At 41.6% G+C, this 20,233-nt stretch overlaps 2 protein-coding genes across 2 annotated transcripts; both read left to right on the forward strand.

Moving 5' to 3' along the window:
- Positions 1-6,147: 6,147 nt before the first annotated feature.
- On the forward strand, positions 6,148-10,978 carry LOC133017611 (angiopoietin-related protein 3-like). The gene is made up of 7 exons (XM_061083727.1): positions 6,148-6,753; positions 7,139-7,249; positions 7,961-8,078; positions 8,527-8,640; positions 8,717-8,812; positions 9,370-9,642; positions 9,729-10,978. Exons 1-7 carry the CDS (start codon positions 6,247-6,249, stop codon positions 9,938-9,940), a joined length of 1,431 nt encoding a protein of 476 aa, XP_060939710.1. The 5' UTR covers positions 6,148-6,246; the 3' UTR covers positions 9,941-10,978.
- Positions 10,979-11,467: 489 nt separating this feature from the next.
- On the forward strand, positions 11,468-19,838 carry LOC133018695 (phosphoglucomutase-1-like). Its single transcript, XM_061085118.1, has 11 exons — positions 11,468-11,999; positions 13,656-13,818; positions 14,455-14,601; positions 14,749-14,874; positions 16,142-16,332; positions 16,473-16,627; positions 16,887-17,002; positions 17,104-17,239; positions 17,753-17,936; positions 18,081-18,209; positions 18,931-19,838. The coding sequence occupies exons 1-11, from the start codon at positions 11,742-11,744 to the stop codon at positions 19,018-19,020; spliced, it is 1,695 nt and encodes a 564-aa protein (XP_060941101.1). The 5' UTR covers positions 11,468-11,741; the 3' UTR covers positions 19,021-19,838.
- The last annotated feature ends 395 nt before the right edge of the window (positions 19,839-20,233 follow it).

A 20,233-nucleotide genomic window follows, 5' to 3' on the forward strand; every position in this document is an offset into this window, starting at 1 on the left:
TTGAAAGCAAAGTTACCCGGGCAATGTTTATGAAAAGTCCATGGCATGAGGAGGCGAGAGAGCTGCTCCTGGGGTTGCAACCACCATGTTGTGCCCCGCCAGGGATGGAAAAGGAATTAGCAAGAATTAGAAAGAAATACTCCTTTTCCATTACCCAAGCAGACAACCGACTCCGAGAGGGATTGTGGTTTGACTCGAGGGAGAGAGAGAAAAAACCCCAGCCTTTATTGGACCAAACGACTGCTGACGGACTGACCACATGCGGCACAGCAGAAAAATGTTCTCAAAGGCAATTTCATAGAAAGATTTAGAGTTGCATCATATTTGAGGAGAATGTGGGCTACAAATTCTCTTTTTTATTTATAATACTCGTTGAGAAATTAGTTGTTAATTATTAACTTGTACAAATAGGCATTTTTGGCCCACATAGTGAAATGCATGAAGGAAGAGGCTGATTGTGCGCTGAAGGGTTTTTATTTTAATTTAGTTATTACTTATGGAAACTGCCTTCTAGTGAAAAGTATAGCTTGAGGTAAGTTAAATATCACTAAGCGGCAGGTCCTCTATTTAGAAAAATCATGTTTGTGAAGCTGTATTAATGGATAAAATAGGCCCTTATAATAATTTCATAATTTAATTTAAATTAGTCAATTTCCATTTTTTACAACATGTAGCTGAAGAGACCAACAACAAATGGAAAAGTTTAAAGTAGTTTAATCCACAAGGGTTTGTCGTGGCCTACATCCTCTCCATTTGACGTTTGACGTTATGTAACTGTGGCTTGTGGTCAGGGGAGTTACAGGTTGTGCTGTGGCTGCATTGGCCAACTGAAACCGGGTAGTTATGTATCAATGACCTATGAATCAAGACCAAGGCCAAAGACCTTTGGCAACGGACGTTATTTAGAATTAAAGATGCATGAGCCGTTATTCAAGCTTGGGTTTCATTTGAGGTCATTGAGTAAGAACTGTATAATTCTTTGATCTGTGTCATGTTAACCAGTTATAGGAAGCCACAAATAACCATTGAGAGTATTTCAGCATACATTTTTAATTTACAACCATACATGTTTTGTTATAGATGTGTTATGCCAGTTAACATGACTATCCCTATGGCAATACTTATGTAAATACATGGAAGGATTTGTTTAAGATAAAACAAATCCATTTAAATCGATTGTTATATTTACAAAATAATCTTTGTACATAGTGTTTAGATAGATAGATAGATAGATAGATGGATACTTTATTAATCCCGAGGGAAATTTAGACATCCAGTAGCTTATACACTTAAACACTTAAACACTTAAAACACGTAACTGGAATATATCCTGTTTAACCTTTGATAAAGTCTACTTTGGACCCCTCCTTATCAGAGTTTTTGTGTGTCAGCTTCTCTGTCATTGTATATTTAAGTTTATTTGTTAGTTGAAGGTGATAGTATAAAATGCTTCTGATGTGTCATGTTTTGGGGATTCACATTTACATTTATTTCACACAAATTGACCAGTGGATTAGTTTTTCGCTTAGTTTGTCAAATTGAATGGAGAACGCTTACGAAGACATTTATGGTCCGGCCCTTTCCATCAAGTAAATCCCAACGCAGACATCTTTCGACTCCAGAGGTTAAATAAGTAACAAGGATAACACAACAGGAACAAAAGTGGTGCAGGGGGAGAGGTAAAGTAACCCAAGGCAACACAAGTGTGGGGGAACACGGTTACACACAAAGGGAGTTGGTACAGAGACTAATTGTGGCGGGGCCAGCAATATCAAATAGGACAGGAAATTAAATCAACAATAAACACCCAAGGAAAATTGTTTTCAAAATAAAACAGGAAATGATATTCCAGTCCAGAAAGTCACTCAGAGCAGCAGATAAAGATATTTGCTCTCATTTAGAGAATTCTGCATGTGGCAGTGACCATACAAACTGAGACAGTACAGGCCTGCACCATCCTGCAGCACATGGGACAAACTCAATGCTCTTTGAAAGCAGACTCACTGTAGCTACTTGATGAGATAAGCCATAAAAAATAGGGCATTGACCACACGAGGGACACTGACCTCCTCTCTGAACAGAAGAGACTTCAAAGAGCCACTTTCTCATCCGTTGCATCGGCTTGTGTACGTGTGTGTATTTACAGGCATCAAATCAAGCCAAATCCACAATAATGAATTTGTTAATATATATTCATGAGCTCAATATTTCATCTCATGCATGTCAAGTATAACAGTCACTGGCCTGCTCCCCCTTCATTGTTTATCACACTCACACACACACTTGCATTCTCCATGACCCCTACACACTACACGTTTGAAGTTGCTGTTGCTCCATTAGTGGTACATGTGCACCAATTAAATCCCCCCTCAGAAAACAGGGCCCCCCTGGCTGATGTCAGGGTTGTGGACTTTGTTTACTGAGCACACACTGCCGGGCTCATACACTCCTGCTCTCATATGTGTAGTTAACATTTAACAGAGGAGATCCAGGGTCAACATCCACCAGGATGCTGATAGTAGGTTGTATTCTCACTCCTACTGAAAACAGCAGGGAGTATGCACCACAAATATGAGTTTTGTTTCTTGAATTGTGTGGAGAGTAAGAGTTTTTGCAGATCACTAACTGAGATGTTTCACTCTATCCATTCATCATCTAGACCAAAGGTCTTCAACGTTTTTCAGGCCAAAGACCCCCAAACAGGTGGAGAGATGGAGCAGGGACCCCCTACTATATATATTGCATACAATTGTGTTATATTAAACTGGACCTAGTGCCATGTTCAACATAACTACCCTGATATTGGGCATTCAATACTAAGCTATTCAAATATTACACGGGTTCATATATTCATGTTTTTAATTTAAACATGTGCAAGGTACAGGGTAGCCATGCCACTGCCATTTATAAACATACAGTGGGTACGGAAAGTATTCAGACCCCTTTAAATTGTTCACTCTGTTTCATTGCAGCCATTTGCTAAAATCAAAAAAGTTCATTTTATTTCTCATCAATGTACACTTAGCATCCCATCTTGACAGAAAAAAAAACAGAAATGTAGAAATTTTTGCAAATTTATTAAAAAAGAAAAACTGAAATATCACATGGTCATAAGTATTCAGACCCTTTGCTCAGTATTGAGTAGAAGCACCCTTTTGAGCTAGTACAGCCATGAGTCTTCTTGGGAATGATGCAACAAGTTTTTCACACCTGGATTTGAGGATCCTCTGCCATTCTTCCTTGCAGATCCTCTCATGTTCCGTCAGGTTGGATGGTGAACGTTGGTGGACAGCCATTTTCAGGTCTCTCCAGAGATGCTCAATTGGGTTTAGGTCAGGGCTCTGGCTGGGCCAGTCAAGAATGGTCACAGAGTTGTTCCGAAGCCACTCTTTTGTTATTTTAGCTGTGTGCTTAGGGTCCTTGTCTTGTTGAAAGGTGAACCTTCGGCCCAGTCTGAGGTCCAGAGCACTCTGGAAGAGGGTTTCTTCAAGGATATCTCTGTACTTGGCCGTATTCATCTTTCCTTCAATTGCAACCAGTCGTCCTGTCCCTGCAGCTGAAAAATACCCCCATAGCATGATGCTGCCACCACCTTGTTTCACTGTTGGGATTGTATTGGGCAGGTGATGAGCAGTGCCTGGTTTTCTCCACACATACCGCTTAGACTTAACGCCAACAAGCTCAATCTTGGTCTCATCAGACCAGAGACTCTTATTTCTCATAGTCTGGGAGTCCTTCATGTGTTTTTTGGCAAACTCTCTGCGGGCTTTCATATGTCTTGCACTGAGGAGAGGCTTCCGTCGGGCCACTCTGCCATAAAGCCCCGACTGGTGGAGGGCTGCAGTGATAGTTGACTTGTGGAACTTTCTCCCATCTCCCTACTGCATCTCTGGAGCTCAGCCACAGTGATCTTTGTGTTCTTCTTTACCTCTCTCACCAAGGCTCTTCTCCCACGATTGCTCAGTTTGGCTGGACGGCCAGGTCTAGGAAGAGTTCTGGTCGTCCCAAACTTCTTCCATTTAAAGATTATGGAGGCCACTGTGCTCTTAGGAACCTTGAGTGCTGCAGAAATTCTTTTGTAACCTTGGCCAGATCTGTGCCCTGCCACAATTCTGTCTCTGAGCTCTTTGGGCAGTTCCTTCGACCTCATGATTCTCATTTGCTCTGACATGCACTGTGAGTTGTAAGGTCTTATATAGACAGGTGTGTGCCTTTCCTAATCGAGTCAAATCAGTTTAATTAAACACAGCTGGACTCCAATGAAGGTGTAGAACCATCTCAAGGAGGATCAGAAGAAATGGACAGCATGTGAGTTAAATATGAGTGTCACAGCAAAAGGTCTGAATACTTATGACCATGTGATATTTCAGTTTTTCTTTTTTAATAAATTTGCAAAAATTTCTACATTTCTGTTTTTTTTCTGTCAAGATGAGGTGCTGAGTGTACATTGATGAGAAATAAAATGAACATTTTTGATTTTTGCAAATTGCTGCAATGAAACAAAGAGTGAAATATTTATAAGGGTCTGAATACTTTCCGTACCCACTGTACATCTTGCATACAACACTGAGCTATTAAAGTAATTCACAGATTCATGTTTTTATTTTAAACATACATGTAGAAGAGACAGTGAATCCTCATCTGTGGATGGCACACATACTCCCACATTAGTGAGATGTCGGACCCTGATGGGTAGCACACAACTTATCTAATCTTGGATGGATGAAGGTTGTCCGGCAGAGGGTCAAATCAGCCTCACAATATGTTGGATGCATGTTAATGTGTATTGAAAGACAATTAAATTTGTGGAAAAAAAAAAAAAAAATTATAAAAAATTTAAAAAATTGTCTAATCAACCAAAGTTTTCGCGGACCCCCTGCAGTACCTCCGCGGACCCCCTAGGGGCCTCGGACCCCCTGTTGAAGACCTCTGATCTAGACTGTTTATCTTTTTAAGGGTGAGGGTAAGCTGGAGCCAATCCCATCATCCACACTACTATATTTTTGTTTGAAAAAGAATCAACTCTGCTAAGGATAAGCCAACTCTGGAGTTTTCCAGGTGCTAAAAGTTTGATAAAGCTCCTGGCCCAGTTCATGGTGGAAAACTCTAACTCTGCGTTTAAGTCTGGACAGGAAGAAACCGTGATGTTTGGAAACAATGTCACAACCAATTGCTTATTGGGTCCTTTTGGTCACGACGTAGCCTTTAGTGATTTATCAGGCTCACATCACATGACCCCATTCAGAGATGGCATTTGCCTTGGTTACTAGTGTACCACAATTACAAGCATGTTGCCTTTGCTAACAGCTGTTGTACAGTTAAATTCTGCATTTTATAATGATGCAGCTAATTGTGTAGGAGACAACAATTACTGTGTCCAGTGGCATTTCCAGGCCCACATGTCACACCCATGCCAATTGTATGGTTTCGCAGGCATGTTAGAATGGATGCAGATTAAATCTCATGTTGCCGTAGAGGCAACATGTGGCATTTTTGTCTCAGCAGAAAAAATCCACAGCTCACGACATTACGCACGTATACACTTGCATAACATCTATACTCATTCACCACTGCATCAAAACAAATGGAGCAAGTCATATTTGTATAGATTCTATGTGTAAACTAGGTCACTTTAAAAATTAACCAGCCACACAGCAGTCTCACTGAGCAGCCATGGCCTCAGTGCAGGTAACAACAGGTCATCTGGTGAAAACACAGAGTGATACCGTCATGGCTCAGAGAGAGAGAGGGAAAAAAAATTGCTTCAATGGAATAAATTAAACTGAAAATGCATAATTTTCCCAGTGGGATAACATTGGCGCTGGTAAGTATTATGCAAAAAGGTGAATTACTCCTCTCTCAGTAAATTTAACCGAGTGGCTGCAACAATTTCAGATTGGATGGAGCTTAATTCTATGCATTATTAATTCCGTTGAACATATTAAATGCAGGAGAAGTCCACTGTTAACATTTACCTAATGAAAATGTCAAATCTAAGCACCGAAATTGAAATACAGATGAAAATTAATTGAATTTGAATTGACCAATCACCAGGAGGAATCTACCGCCTGCTTTCAGATATTGATCAGACGAGGTTAATCATTAACCTGAGAGCAGACAGTATGAGTATAAAACATGAGATGTGCACGCATTGGCTCTTCGTCCAGTCACAGAGGAGGGAGAAGGCGGCCAGACGTTCCCCTGATATCATCGACACACTGCTGGTGAAACATCAACAACAACAACATGAGAATAATGATAATTCCAGTAGTGCTTGTCCTGTCTGCTGCCTTTCTCCCTGCCCTCTGCGGCAAAGGGGACCCTACCGTTGTCCAGGCCCGGGCCTCGGCTGAGACACGCTCCCACTTCGCCGCCCTGGACGATGTGCGTCTCCTGGCGAGTGGCCTCCTCCAGCTGGGCCAGAGCCTGCGGGAGTTCGTGCAGAGGACGAAGGGACAGATCAACGACATATTCCAGAAGCTCAACATCTTCGACCACTCCTTCTACCAGCTGTCGGTGCTCGCCAGCGAAATCAAGGAGGAGGGCGAGGAGCTGAAGAAGACCGCTGTGGTGCTGAAGGCCAACAACGAGGAGATTAAAGGCCTGTCTTTTGAGATCAACTCCAAGGTGGACAACATCCTGCAGGAGAAGACTCAACTTCAGAACAAGGTGGAGGGCCTGGAGATGAAGCTGAGCAGCCTGTCGCAAGGCCTGGTGACCACCGAGCAAGCGGTGGAGATCAACAGCCTCAGGGTGAGTGACCTGTTGTGGATAGATGGAGATGTCCTGAATGTTTGACTCTTCTTGTGCATTAGGCCTGCAAGGTGACTTTTTAATGCCGTCATTGAGGATTTTTAAAACCAGCAATCATGTATTTCATATGAAAATAGTACATAATAAAACTTTATTTATATAGCACTTTTCAAAAACAAGTTTACAAAGTGCTTCACGAACACAGATACAGAAAAAAAGAGTCCATAAGAATTATAGTGTATTTGTATCAGTAATTATATTTTGTTTTGCATTGTTTTCCTCATTTATGCCCAAAATACTGGCACAATATAATATGTATAATACTAACTATTAAATAACACCATTGTTTAACAGACTCTTCTGTGCCTTTTTTTCCAACGATCAGGCTGTGATCCACAGTCAGGAGACGAGCATCACCGAGCTGCTGAACGCTGTGAGGGATCAGAGCGACCAGATCAACTACCAGAGGGACAAGATCAGGAACCTTGAGGATAAGGTAGATATAGGGACAGTATGACAAGTATGCAGGAGGACTGTCTTTTCAAGAGTTCTCATCCAGATCCAGTTTTCCCTTGTGATATTTATAAAAATAAAGAAGAAAATCAAATAGTTTAATATAATAAATAACAAAATATCGTTTAATATTAAATGCTTATTACTCTAATGCCTTTATTAATTAGTTTTTTACAACCTTTGGTATTTTTAAAGAAATTGTACTTTTATTGTTTTTGTGGATGTTTGTCAGTGCATGAGTTGTATTTGTCTTTGTTTACTTGCCCTCAACTAAATTTTATAAGTATTATAACATTAAAGGAAAAAACTTCTCCAACACACCTAAGTGTAACTCAGAAATTATGTATCAGGCTAACCTCATATATATATTTAATCATCGTAAATATAATAACCCTAACTGTTTCAAAGGAGAAGTGCCAAAGAACACATTATTGACACAAAATGTTGGAATTATGGGCTGTCATCATCATACCATTGCACCTGTCATAAGAAACTTTTGTATGTTTAAGTCTTTAGAGCTGGAAATTCTGATCAACAAAATAGATAAAAATACTGTAGAATTTCTACTTTTGCAGAATAACAATCACCAGCAGGGATTGTTTGTAATTGCCATTGAATCTACGGTTTCTTTTCTGATCTATCATGAGGATTATATCTGTAGACTAAAGGGTTTCTCCGCCATTTTTATTTCCAGCTAACAGTCAACAGATTAGCCCAAGAGACCATTGAGAGGATGCCTGAGACCTTCAACCCTGAAGCTCCGACACTCAGCCCTTTTCTGAACTCAAACTCTGCAGGCAACACAGAGATGCGTAAGAATGACAATAAAAGATGAAGAAATGTTGAATGTGATATTTGGACTTGGTTTCTTCTTTCACAGCATTCAGTATCTAGGATTCTGTAAGGACTTAAGTAATAAATCCTTCTGTGTCAATGCCCATGCTATAAAATTATATTTTTTTTAATGGTATCCTTTCAATTTCATGCAATTTCATGCTTAACATTTATCCAGTTTCATAGAGTCACAGCAGGGAGCTGCCTGCTGTGTCCTCAGCCTCAGTACTTACTGAGCTATCAATTATCCTTCACACATTTAGCACAGACGCTGCTGCTGACGAGAACTGTTCACTCTCTGTTCACAGTATCTGCACCAGATCACCAGTTTGCAGTTAAATTATATATTATGAAGAATGATAAATTATAAATAATATTCAGAACACTTTTAAGTTGGACATTACTTGTGTGCTCATCATTATTTAGATCTGTCATCAGACTGCAGCGAGCTGTTCAACAGAGGGGAGCGAGCCAGTGGCGTCTACGCCATCAGACCCAACGGATCGGAGCCTTTCATGGCCTTTTGTGACATGAGCAGAGGTAATCCAAGTTTCATTCAAAATTACACTTTTCTACAGCACTCTGCTTTTATATCATGTTTTATTTTTTCATTCAGAATTTGGAGTAACAGTCGTCCAGCGAAGGAAGGATGGATCTGTGAATTTTGACCAAACCTGGGAGAAGTATGAAAACGGGTTTGGGGATTTTCAAGGTAAGAGACACACTAAACATCACATATTCCAACACTGAGATTTGTCGCTTTATGACCCCTGTTATTATGACCTCAGACAAGGAGGTTATGTTTTCATCTGCGTTTGTCAGTGTGTTAGTTAGCAGGACTACTCAAAAGTTACAGGACAGATTTTTCCATGAAACTTGGTGGAAGGATGCAGTAAAGGTCATGGAAGAACGCATGGAATTTTGGTTTGGACCAGGCAGATCCAGGAATTTTTTTTCAAGATCTTTTTTATGAGGGCATGTTTCATTGATTTCCCAGAGAATAATTAATGGATCTATTTAGTAGAGTGATATTTATGAGTGTGTGAAATCTGGTGCAGATCCAAATAAAAATGTTGATCTGGAGAATTTAAAAGGATGTTTCATAAGGGGAGTGTTGGGCCTTGGCGAAAGGATGCACGCTACTCGTACCATTCTAGTTAAAAGAACTGTGTGTGTCCCTGTGCACGTAAGTTTGTGTGTATCATGTCTTTATTTTTGGAACCAGCTCTGAGTACCCCCGCCCCCCCTGTCCTTCTGTCCCTTTCACAGGAGAGTTTTGGCTGGGTCTCAAGAAGTTCCAAGCTCTCGCAGCTCAGGGCGCCTCCGTCCTTCACATCCAGCTGGAAGACTGGAAGCAGAGCAAACACTTCATGGAATACAGATTCAACATCGAGGGTCCGGAGAGCAACTACACCATTCACCTCACGCACCTGTCTGGAGAATTGCCAGACCCCATGGGCAACCACACCGGCATGATGTTCTCCACCAAGGACAGGGACAATGACAACCACCAGGACTTCAACTGCGCCCGCATCTACACAGGTACAGCAGAAGTTTAATCGTTCTGCAAATCAATGGGTAATTGAGAACTTGTCCATATTGGTTGTACAACGTGTCATTTCTTCCAGGTGGATGGTGGTTCAACGCCTGTGGAGACACCAACCTGAATGGCAGATATTTTCCTGTGAGACCAAAGGGGCGTTCGGAGCGTAGGAGGGGGATTCAGTGGAAGTCTGGTCGAAAAGCTTCATACACCTTCAAGCTCACAGAGATTTCAGTGCACCGAGGGACTCCACCTCCCTCCACCTCATCTGCCTCTGAGTCAGGCGTCCCTCTCTGATCCAGCACCAACAATAACACTCAAAACAAACCAGCATCCAACAGTGGCCTCTGCAGGACAGACTTGGCAGTGCTTCTAGCGGGGCAGCCGTGGTTTTTAAAGGCTAAGGGCAGTCGCGTATGACGAGTTTTACAAATCTGAGTGCCCCTGTGTCCTGAAGAGATAAAAGAATGGGTTACTCCCTATCACCAGGACACTGTGCACTTAGTCTGTAGAAAATAGTAGAAAATCTAAATGCAATGGGATATCTAAAATACAATTAATCACATTTAGCTAATTGTTAAGAATAAATACATCTTCACTTACAGTTTCTCAGACGTTAAAGGGCATGGAGAAGGAACTAGAACACAAATCCACATATGAGCAGGTGTATAATGGGTCACATTGACTCACAGTGTACTGCAGTGGTTACATTAGGGGAGGTGGGACCCATTGAGGAAGTCACAAGACATATCTAAGAGGTCGGAAGGGAATAAGCACTGAAAGATCAGATTGTTTCGTTCATTGACTCTTTGTATAGGAAATACTGTACAGATTTACCCCCTCCGTCCTTACAATATATGTGCAAGTGAGAGTTGGGGTCCCACAAAGACATTGCTTGATTTTGAGGGGTCGATAATCAATGAAACTCGGGAACCACTGCTTTAAATAACATCCATCATTACTTTACATTTTACTCTATTTTTGATACATTTGCTATATTTTTTATATAACTTAAAAAAATACATGATGTTGACTTTCTATAACGCTAATATGAATTTGGGTGCAGATATTCCCAATATATCATGAAAATGTTCACTTTGATCAGACAAATACTGTCCAGGACTGATAAACTGTGCGTTGCAAATTGCCTGCAGATCTGCCACAGGATGGTTCTTCTCTGTCAGCAGGATTTGACCTGTAGAACGACTGTAGTAAATTAATGACCAGAGCATGTTTGTGTTATTGCTACACACTGAAACTTTCTGTATGATGCACTGAGAGGTCGCTCTCTTTTGTACTGTGTTGCAAGATTCCCTGAATAAACTCTAGAGAGCAGTGTTGTTTCGTCTCACGCAGATAGTTAGATTAGATTAGTGATGTTTCCTAAAACCACATGTAAGTGTTAGTATGTGCTTCTAATGATTCTCTAATCACCGGTCTCACTATCTGTCTTCACACTCAGCTTAGAGAAAAGGGTCAAAGGTGAATACCCGACCAACACTGGCTATAGCAAATTTGGCAAGAGCATCTTTGATGAGAGATGTCATCCATCATTTTGCATTTCATTTCTCCATGCACAGCTGCAGCCCTGAACAGTTGGACAAATTGCTCCCATAACAGTTCAGTAACTTCCAGTCAGACACTCCCAAACACCCAAACACCCAAACACCCAAACACACACACACACACACACACACACACACACACACACACACACACACACACACACACACACACACACACACACACACACACACACACACACATACACACACACACACACACACACACACAACCACAACTTTGTGCCTGGGCCTGCAGCCTTGACAGTGATCCTCCTGCACATGTGTGAAGGAGCGTCTTCAGTTACTGCCTCTGCACATGCATTAGTCTGAAGGGTTATTTCGGGCTGCAGAAAGCACCACAGTTACTCTTGGCTTCTGTGAAATGATAGGAGGAGTCAGGCTTTTACCCTCCTATCCTGCCCCTGTGTGCTGTTCCCCCCCCATGTCGACTGACAGGGGATTTCCCTCCAAACAAGAGGTTCCCCAAGCTCTTTACGCCGCAGCTCAAGGTTGGATCTTCATTTTAAAAAACAATGGACAACATTCCTCTGCAAGTGTTGACCGTCCCGACGGCCCCCTACCCTGACCAGAGGCCCGGGACCAGTGGCCTCAGGAAAAGAGTCTTTGTATTTCAGTCCAGGAGGAACTATCTGCACAACTTCATCCAGAGTATCTTCTCCTCCATTGACCTGCGTGACCGCCAGGGCTCCACGATCGTGGTCGGGGGAGACGGACGCTTCTTTAATCGGACGGCAATTGAGGTCATTGTGCAGATGGCAGCTGCCAACGGGGTCAGTTTCACCATGTGTGTGGACTTACTTGCCTTGTTTGTTTGTTTGTGTGTGTGTGTGTGTGTGTGTGTGTGTGTGTGTGTGTGTGTGTGTGTGTGTGTGTGTGTGTGTGTGTGTGTGTGTGTGTGTGTGTGTGTGTGTGTGTGTGTGTGTGTGTGTGCATGGTGCATGCTGGTAGGTGTGTGCAGGTGTGAAGGGCTGTGCACAGGGGTAGATCTGTCACTGTGTGTAGATCACCTCATGTGTGTCAGTGTCACCTGCCCTCATCACCTGGTCACTTTTCATTGGCTCTACCAGCTTCATGTGTTACTAGTGTTCACATGCAGTTGACCTCTATCAGTTAAAAGTTATGTATCTTTGGCCAAATTATAGTCCAACTGTACAAAAAAATAAATAAATAAATAAAATACCACCAAACTTAATGTGAGGGGTTTTTTTGTGTTTATTTCATTATAATACAAAATCATAATTAAATACATTTAAATGAATAAATGAAAAATTAAATATTTTTTATAGTTTTGACTAATTTATCGGACTCAAGAAAATGAATTAAAGTTTCTCGCTGTTGTTTTATATTTGCTTTGAGTGAAAGGGATCAACAATACAATCCTAACTCAAGGTCCACTTACTCCACATCTTCTAACAGGGCTCTCAACCGTATTACAAGTCAGAGTAATGTTTCTAAAATGTGATATAAATAAAACCATAAAAGCTGATTAGTCACTTTTATCATTTTCCCAGGTGCATGAGCAACAGAGCAAACTCTATCTGCTGATGTGAAGCCAATCAAAGCTTTTGAGAAAAACAGTTAGTGGAACTTTGTTTGAATTTACTGTCCCCGAGGTTATAGGCCTTTGCACATCAACGCCAAACTAAAATGCCATAATGGAAAAAATTATTACATAAGCTTTGGCTTTAGTAAAAAGTATACTAAAGCCACTTGTATAATGTACGTTGAAGTATCTTTATTGGGATAGCGATGTCAGTCAGTTGGTCAGCCCTACACTTTTATCTGGACTGAAACTTCTCAGCAATTGTCAGATGGACGTCCATACAATTTTGCACATACATTCCTGCGCTTCAGGATGAATTGCTACAATCAACATGTCGTTATTTATTTGTTCACCACTTTATTTGACTACACTGAAAATCTGCATACCATCAACCTCACCTGCCCAAGCACGGCCATTGTAACGTATCAGCACATCAACATGTGCACATGGGCAATGGAAGACACTGAGAGGAGAAGATATTCTGCTGTAAAGACCGGAGAAATCAATGACTGTTGCCTTACAGCCATAAAACTCAGTAGCTGCTTCCTCCTGGCGTCCCTGCTGTCTTCAGATAGAAACATATGAAACCTGTTTTGTTTTCAACTCTCCTGTTAGCACCAGCTAACTGTGCTCCTCCGGTTTAAACTACATAAGCCTCAAGCTTCTGGTGCTTTCTTGTATGGACGGTATTCTGAGTGGGATTCGAAATACACTCACACATGACTGGACTGGTTCTTGACGCGCTGCAAGTGTTGTTCATTATAAGTGAAATTCTGATCCCACCAACTAGCATGACACATTCACATCCCTCCCCAACTCAGATATATTAAAAATACACACTCACGCCGGCCGACTCACTCACACCTGCGTGACTTTTTCTCAGGTGGGCCATCTGATCATCGGACACCATGGGATAATGTCCACCCCAGCCATCTCCTGTGTGGTCAGGAAATACAAAGCCATCGGCGGCATCATCCTCACTGCCAGCCATAATCCCGGTGGACCTGATGGAGACTTTGGCATTAAGTTCAACACTGCCAATGGAGGTATGGTAACTGGAGAGGAGGGTGAATGCAGAAGGATCAGCCAAGTGTTGAATAGTGTTACGAGCCTGTGAAGTCAGGAGTTTAACACGACTGTAGAAGCTCTCGTTCTGACACGTCCTGCGGACACAGGACCCAAAAATAAAGTTATGACTGGAAGAAGAGATAAATCTGAAACAAAGTTCAAGCAGCTAACAACAGTCAGCACAGTTCTAGCATTAAATCAAATCATATGAAGCAATAATATGATGGATACAAATGGCGCCATCTTGCACACTTGGAGCCAGAGCCTGCACAGTAGCAAGCATGGGATGGAGCTGTGAGAGCACAACCAATCACGAGTCAGTCTAAGCTGTCAAATCATGCTCACACTGAACATTTAAATGACAGAAACAAAATTGACTTTTTAGCATGGTCCATGTCCCAGTCATTAACATAGGGGAGACAGGATGAAACCACCTTTACTGCAGCCAGCCACCAGTTGGCGTTCAAAACGTAAAGCCAACGATTTGGCTTTACATTTTGGGAGCTGTCATGTCTTCCATCTTCATATACAGTCTATGTTACTGGGAATGTGGATTTGACAGCAAACTACATGTGAATATCAATGTAAAACCAAAGTTCTTCTTCCGTATCTAGGGCCAGCGAAGGAGGCCGTCACAAACAAGATCTTTCAACTCAGCAGAACCATCGAGGAGTTCGCCATCTGCCCCGGACTCCGACTGGATCTGACCACCCTCGGGAAACAGATGTTTGATCTGGAGAACAAGTTCAAACCATTTACTGGTGAAATGCAGCATGCGTCTGTCACCCATCACATCATGCTGACTGATGTGATGACTTATTTGTTTAATTGTTGATAAAAAACACAAGCTGAAATCAGTGACAGCTAAAACACTTTTGTTCCTCATCTGTGTTTGTGTTTGTGTTCAGTGGAAATTGTGGACTCTGTGGAATCCTACGCCAACTTGTTGAGGAACATCTTTGACTTTGCGGCCCTGAAGGAGCTTCTGTCTGGACAGAACCGCATCAAGATAAGACTGGATGCCATGCACGGGGGTGAGAGAGGAGCCCAACATCACATTAGGATATTCTCCTTTACACTGTAAACTAATGACAGAAATATTTTATTAATGATAGCAGCACCAGTTATTAGCAGTAGCAGTAGTAGTAGTGGTAGAACTTGTAATAAGAAGAAGACGAAGAATTGGGAGATATACTCGGTAGTGTAGAAAGAAAGGGAGTATAAATATACAAAATTCTTCATTCAGTTGGAATCAATTGCTGTATTATTAACAATTTAACATATATGTAACTGTTGTGAGTTTGAAAGCAGACTGAGCCCCTGGCTTCATGTCAGCTTCTCAACCTCTAATCCCCTCATCATCTCCACTTTGAATATAAAAAAAAACACAACTGACTTCTTAACAATATTGTAGGTGCACACAGGCCAGGGGATGCAGATTCTTCGTAGAAAAACATCGGACTATTGCGTGATGTTTTGGTGGAATTCAGTTCCGCAAGTAAATAATGACAGTGAACAAAGTGTGTCAGAAGTGATGAGAAACAAAAACAGACCACGTGTAGTTTTTAAATCCTGTTCTACAGAGTCTGGTTCTCGACTTTGTTCTGGCAGTGGAGAGGTGACATGGCGTTGTAGGAACCTTCCAACAATTCCTGACGATTAGGTTACTAAAGCTATTTCCAGGTCCCCAAACACCGAAACTGCAACTATAGTGGTTGAACAGTTCCAATGTCCCCCTCAAACTGCATACACACACACCATCACAATAACAACAGACTCCCTCACAAAAAGTTATACATATATATATATATATATATATATATATATATAATATAATAAAATATACATGGTATATTCATATTTTGTGAGGGTATTCTTACCATGTACCAGACAGCCACACTATAAACCTGGTCTTTCTCGCAATACATAGATATGTTGTTTGCTTTGCCTCCTAAAATATCGAGTACAGGATGATCCCCCAGCAGTAAAGTTATATTTTTAGCCTTGTCCATTCGTTTGTTGGCTGGTTTGGTTGTTTGTAAGCACGTTCACACAAAAACAACTTCATAAATGTCCATGAAACTTGGTGGAAGGATGTGGTGTGGATCAAAGAAGAATCTGTTGAATTTTAGTGCAGATCTAGATCAGGGGGTGGATCCAGGAAGTTATTTTCACTTTCTTTAACATTGCGAGATATGGATTTTTACTGTTGACCCTCTGCGGAGGTGTGCACTCTACTGAGTGACATTCTAGTTCTTCCTCTCTTAACCCTTGTCTCTTCCACCTCTGCCTGCTCCCCAGTGGTAGGACCATATGTGAGGAGGATACTGTGTGAGGAGCTGGGCTGCCCGGCCAATTCCGCCATTAATTGTGTCCCACTGGAGGATTTTGGTGGTCAACCCCCCGACCCTAACCCCACCTACGCTGTGGATCTGGTTGAGAGCATGAGAGATGGACAGTATGATTTCGGTGCAGCTTTTGATGGAGACGGGGTGTGCAAATACGTATTTTTTCTGCTTTTGTCCCCATTAATCAAGTCAAGTCGATAAAAAAATGATATTTCTAATTCACATCTAGAACCTGGCCCTGAAGACCTTGACCTCTAACCTCTGACCGTCTGCCTGCATTATAGGACCGTAACATGATCCTTGGTAAACACGGCTTTTTCGTCTCCCCCTCTGACTCTGTGGCTGTGATCGCTGACAACATCTTCTGCATCCCGTACTTCCAGCATACAGGGGTGAGAGGCTTCGCTCGCAGCATGCCCACAAGTGCAGCCTTAGACAGGTAAAACCTTGGCCTGGCTTTCACCTCTCACTGTCAAAACCAAACAGTCTCTCGTTTTCCCAGTTGTGGCCAAGTCAAACTTTGTATACTTTAAGGTTATACAATTTAAATACAATTTAATCAGTGCCCGTAAAACAGAGATATACCTGGACGTGTGTATACATTATTCATGTTATATTATTATGGTGTTGGCTCTTATTGGTGTTGCAAAGGTTCTCTGAGCTTTCTTAGAATACTACTTGGCTGTATTTCCTTTCAGAGTAGCCAGTGCAACAAAAATAGAGCTCTATGAAACTCCCACTGGGTGGAAGTTCTTTGGGAACCTGATGGATGCAGGCCGACTGTCTCTCTGTGGAGAGGAAAGCTTTGGTACAGGTAATGTGTTTTCTTCAGCAAGTTGTTGGATCAATATATGCTCCAATTTATCTGAAATACCATAGGAGTGGAAGAGAAGCTGTCCTCATATCCACTTTCAGGCGGAGACCATATTAGGGAGAAGGATGGGCTCTGGGCCGTGCTGGCATGGCTGTCCATCTTGGCCACCAGGAGGCAGTGTGTAGACGATATTGTTAAGGACCACTGGCTGAAATATGGAAGAAATTACTTCACCAGGTGAGATGGTAACGTGAGACACTCTCCTTCATGCTACTTTGACATATTTAGCCATATTTTCTAACTAATCTTTGTTTATAAAAAATAAAAAATGTATGGCCAGCAAAATAGAAAAACAGTAAAACAGTTGTAAATTATTTCAGAGAATAACTATAGTCACAGTACCTCATGTAGGTGGAAATATTAAAAAAGATAGGATGAACTACATTTTAAATTCGAACAGGATATGACTGACATCTACTGGACAATATATGCCATTGTACATTATGTCAAACCTTGCACTGTGCAGTTGATTACGATTTAAATCATAATATCAGGGATTCTGCGGCCTCTTACATAGTAGCAAAAAATCTACCTATTTAGTATTTTGGGGTTTTAGTTTTTATTTAGGATATAGCATAAGCTTTACCATCTGTATCAGAAGAAAATCACAATTCAACAGAATGGATCATCAAGATAAAGATGAGAATGAATTCCTCCGTTGTTATTAAAATAAGCTATTGCTTGTTCCAGATATGACTATGAGAACGTAGACATTGATGCGGCCTGTGAGATGATGGAGGATTTGGAGATCATGATTTCCGACAAGGCCTTCTTGAGGAAGAGATTCGCTGTGGGGGACAAAATCTACCAAGTGGAAAAAGCGGACAACTTCGAGTACACAGATCCTGTAGACAGCACCATCTCCAGGAACCAGGTTCATGTCACACACTCAGCTACAGTGATAAGCTTGTCATGTGTGCAGGATGAATCCCGTGGTCACTGGGTGTTTTGGCCCTTGTCAGCATCGGAGTCAGTTTGCTGTCCTTACGTGATCTGTGCTCGGCTGTTTTCCCTGCAGGGTCTGCGGATAATCTTCTCTGATGGTTCTCGGATCATCTACAGACTTAGTGGGACAGGTAGTGAAGGAGCAACAGTTCGAATCTACATTGACAGCTATGAGAAGGAGCACATTTTTGAAGACACTCAGGTACGGGATATGGACATTCATCCATGTTCATGTTAAAATTCTCAATTAGTAATATCTTAGTCGCAGAAAGAACTAGAATGACACCTAGTATAACACATACCATGAACAAGGCTTAATAGTTTCCTGAAATTCAATCAGTTATTGCCCACTCATAGATAGAAGTCCCCTGTTCTATTTCATTACGATCGTTAAATTATATTCTGAGAAACTGGCAAAATGTCAAAAAAAATAGCTGAAAGCTAGAATCTTATTGACATCTAATATTAAAGGGAATCCTTTGTTCGCATCCACACCAACATTTTACGGATTCCTCCAGGGGCCATTTCCCACCCCTCCACCAAGATGCATGGAAATCAGTTTTTGCATCATCCTGCTGACAACCAACCAGTCAAATGACCTGTCTGACAATGTTAAAGAAAGTGAAAAGAGAAATTCCAGGATCCGCCCCCTGATCTGGATCTGCACTCAGGCTTTATATGTCATTTCCAGAACCAAACCCCATCCCTCCACTGAGTTTGATGGTAATCTGTTGTGTAGTTTTTGTGTACTTCAAACAAACAAACAAACAAACCAACAGATAAATGGAGAGGGGTGAAAACATAACCTCCTTGACAGAGGAGGTATAAAACAATATTTATTTTAGTTAACAATCCAGGAGGAAATGCTATATGGCAGCTGCAGTTTCTTACGTCTCTAACATGATTGTCTTTGTTTGCAACAGGTGATGCTGTCGCCCCTGGCAACAATTGCTTTGAAGATTTCCCAGCTCCATCACAGGACAGGTCGAAGTGGCCCATCGGTCATCACATGATTCCTCCTGCATGTTACTCCCTGGTGATGCTACAGAGTGATGCCCTATTGTTTTTCTTTCCAGATTTTTTGTACAAACCGAGCTTAAATACCAAGTGTAGCTGCACATCATGCTTTAGTCTGCAATTTAATTTGACTTTAACTCAGTGACTGTCTCTGTGAAACATTAAACCGCTTTTTATTTTTGGTTTATGTGTGACAGCTGGCACGTGCACACATAGACATCAAAGGGGGCTTGAGCCCCAGCCCTTTTCCTTCATCGACAGCGGCTGTGGCTGAACGGGTAGAGCTGATGTTTAACCAGGAGGTTGGCTGTTCATCCCAGTCTCCCCCACCTGCATGCCGAAATGTCCTTGGGCTAGATGCTGAATCCCCAAATTGCCCCTCATAGAAAATGAGCAGGGGAGTCGAGGAGTTTATAACAGAGTATAATCAGAGTTTGTCCTTTTAAGCCTTAGGTGCTCCATTCACGCAAGAATAAACTGAATGTCAAATCAGTGTGGAAAGCACTGACCAGTGTGATAGACTAACTGTTATAGTCAGATTTTTAGAATTTAAACCCTTTTTTAATTACAGCACACATTAAATAACAGTAACAGTTTCTATAACACGTTTTTGTCTAGTTTAAAAGCATCCATGTACAGTAATCTGGGAAATTGTGGGTGTGACACATTGAAATGCATCAAGATGCAATGTCCAATTGTTAACTGCTGTATCCCAATCGAATCGTGAGTCTAGTGAAGGTGCGCTTGTGAGCACACAGTCATCTGCAGTCATGTCAGATAGACAGCACCTTCCACCTCCCAGCTCCTGTCCCAGCTGTGGTGGTTTTCCTGCACTTGTGCGGAGGTGAATAGTGATGAACAGGCTTATGTTATGTACTTAAGGGGAGACCCTACAGGTGAATACAGTTAAATTTGTATCCAATAATGTCATCACAAACAATTTTGGGGTCCTGCCTTAAACAGTAACTGCATCATTTTGATTGTAGGGTCCTCATCTAATAACAATTCATTATACTTGTTTGTTGTATGCTGATAAATCTTTATGAATGATACAGAGAGTCCTACACTGAAACTAAGTCCTTGTCGCCAGTTATTCTGTGTGTGTGTTATTCTATATACTAGAAACTAAAGTAGCATAGAAAACATGCACATTGTGGCATAGTTTCCTTTGTTGTTGCCTGCTCTTAAATAAAAGATAAACAAAAGATG

This window comes from Limanda limanda, chromosome 13, assembly GCF_963576545.1.
Source record: "Limanda limanda chromosome 13, fLimLim1.1, whole genome shotgun sequence".
Classification (NCBI taxonomy): domain Eukaryota; kingdom Metazoa; phylum Chordata; class Actinopteri; order Pleuronectiformes; family Pleuronectidae; genus Limanda; species Limanda limanda.

What these genes read in the sequence shown, in the direction of transcription:
- LOC133017611 (XM_061083727.1), top strand. Translation starts at nt 6,247, where the DNA reads ATGAGAATAATGATAATTCCAGTAGTGCTTGTCCTGTCTGCTGCCTTT. An exon ending in TGGAGATCAACAGCCTCAGG is followed by an intron (nt 6,754 to 7,138) that starts GTGAGTGACCTG and finishes TCCAACGATCAG; the next exon opens with GCTGTGATCCACAGTCAGGA. An exon ending in CTTTTGTGACATGAGCAGAG is followed by an intron (nt 8,641 to 8,716) that starts GTAATCCAAGTT and finishes TTTTTCATTCAG; the next exon opens with AATTTGGAGTAACAGTCGTC.
- LOC133018695 (XM_061085118.1), top strand. Translation starts at nt 11,742, where the DNA reads ATGGACAACATTCCTCTGCAAGTGTTGACCGTCCCGACGGCCCCCTAC. An exon ending in AGATGGCAGCTGCCAACGGG is followed by an intron (nt 12,000 to 13,655) that starts GTCAGTTTCACC and finishes ACTTTTTCTCAG; the next exon opens with GTGGGCCATCTGATCATCGG. An exon ending in ACATTTTTGAAGACACTCAG is followed by an intron (nt 18,210 to 18,930) that starts GTACGGGATATG and finishes TGTTTGCAACAG; the next exon opens with GTGATGCTGTCGCCCCTGGC.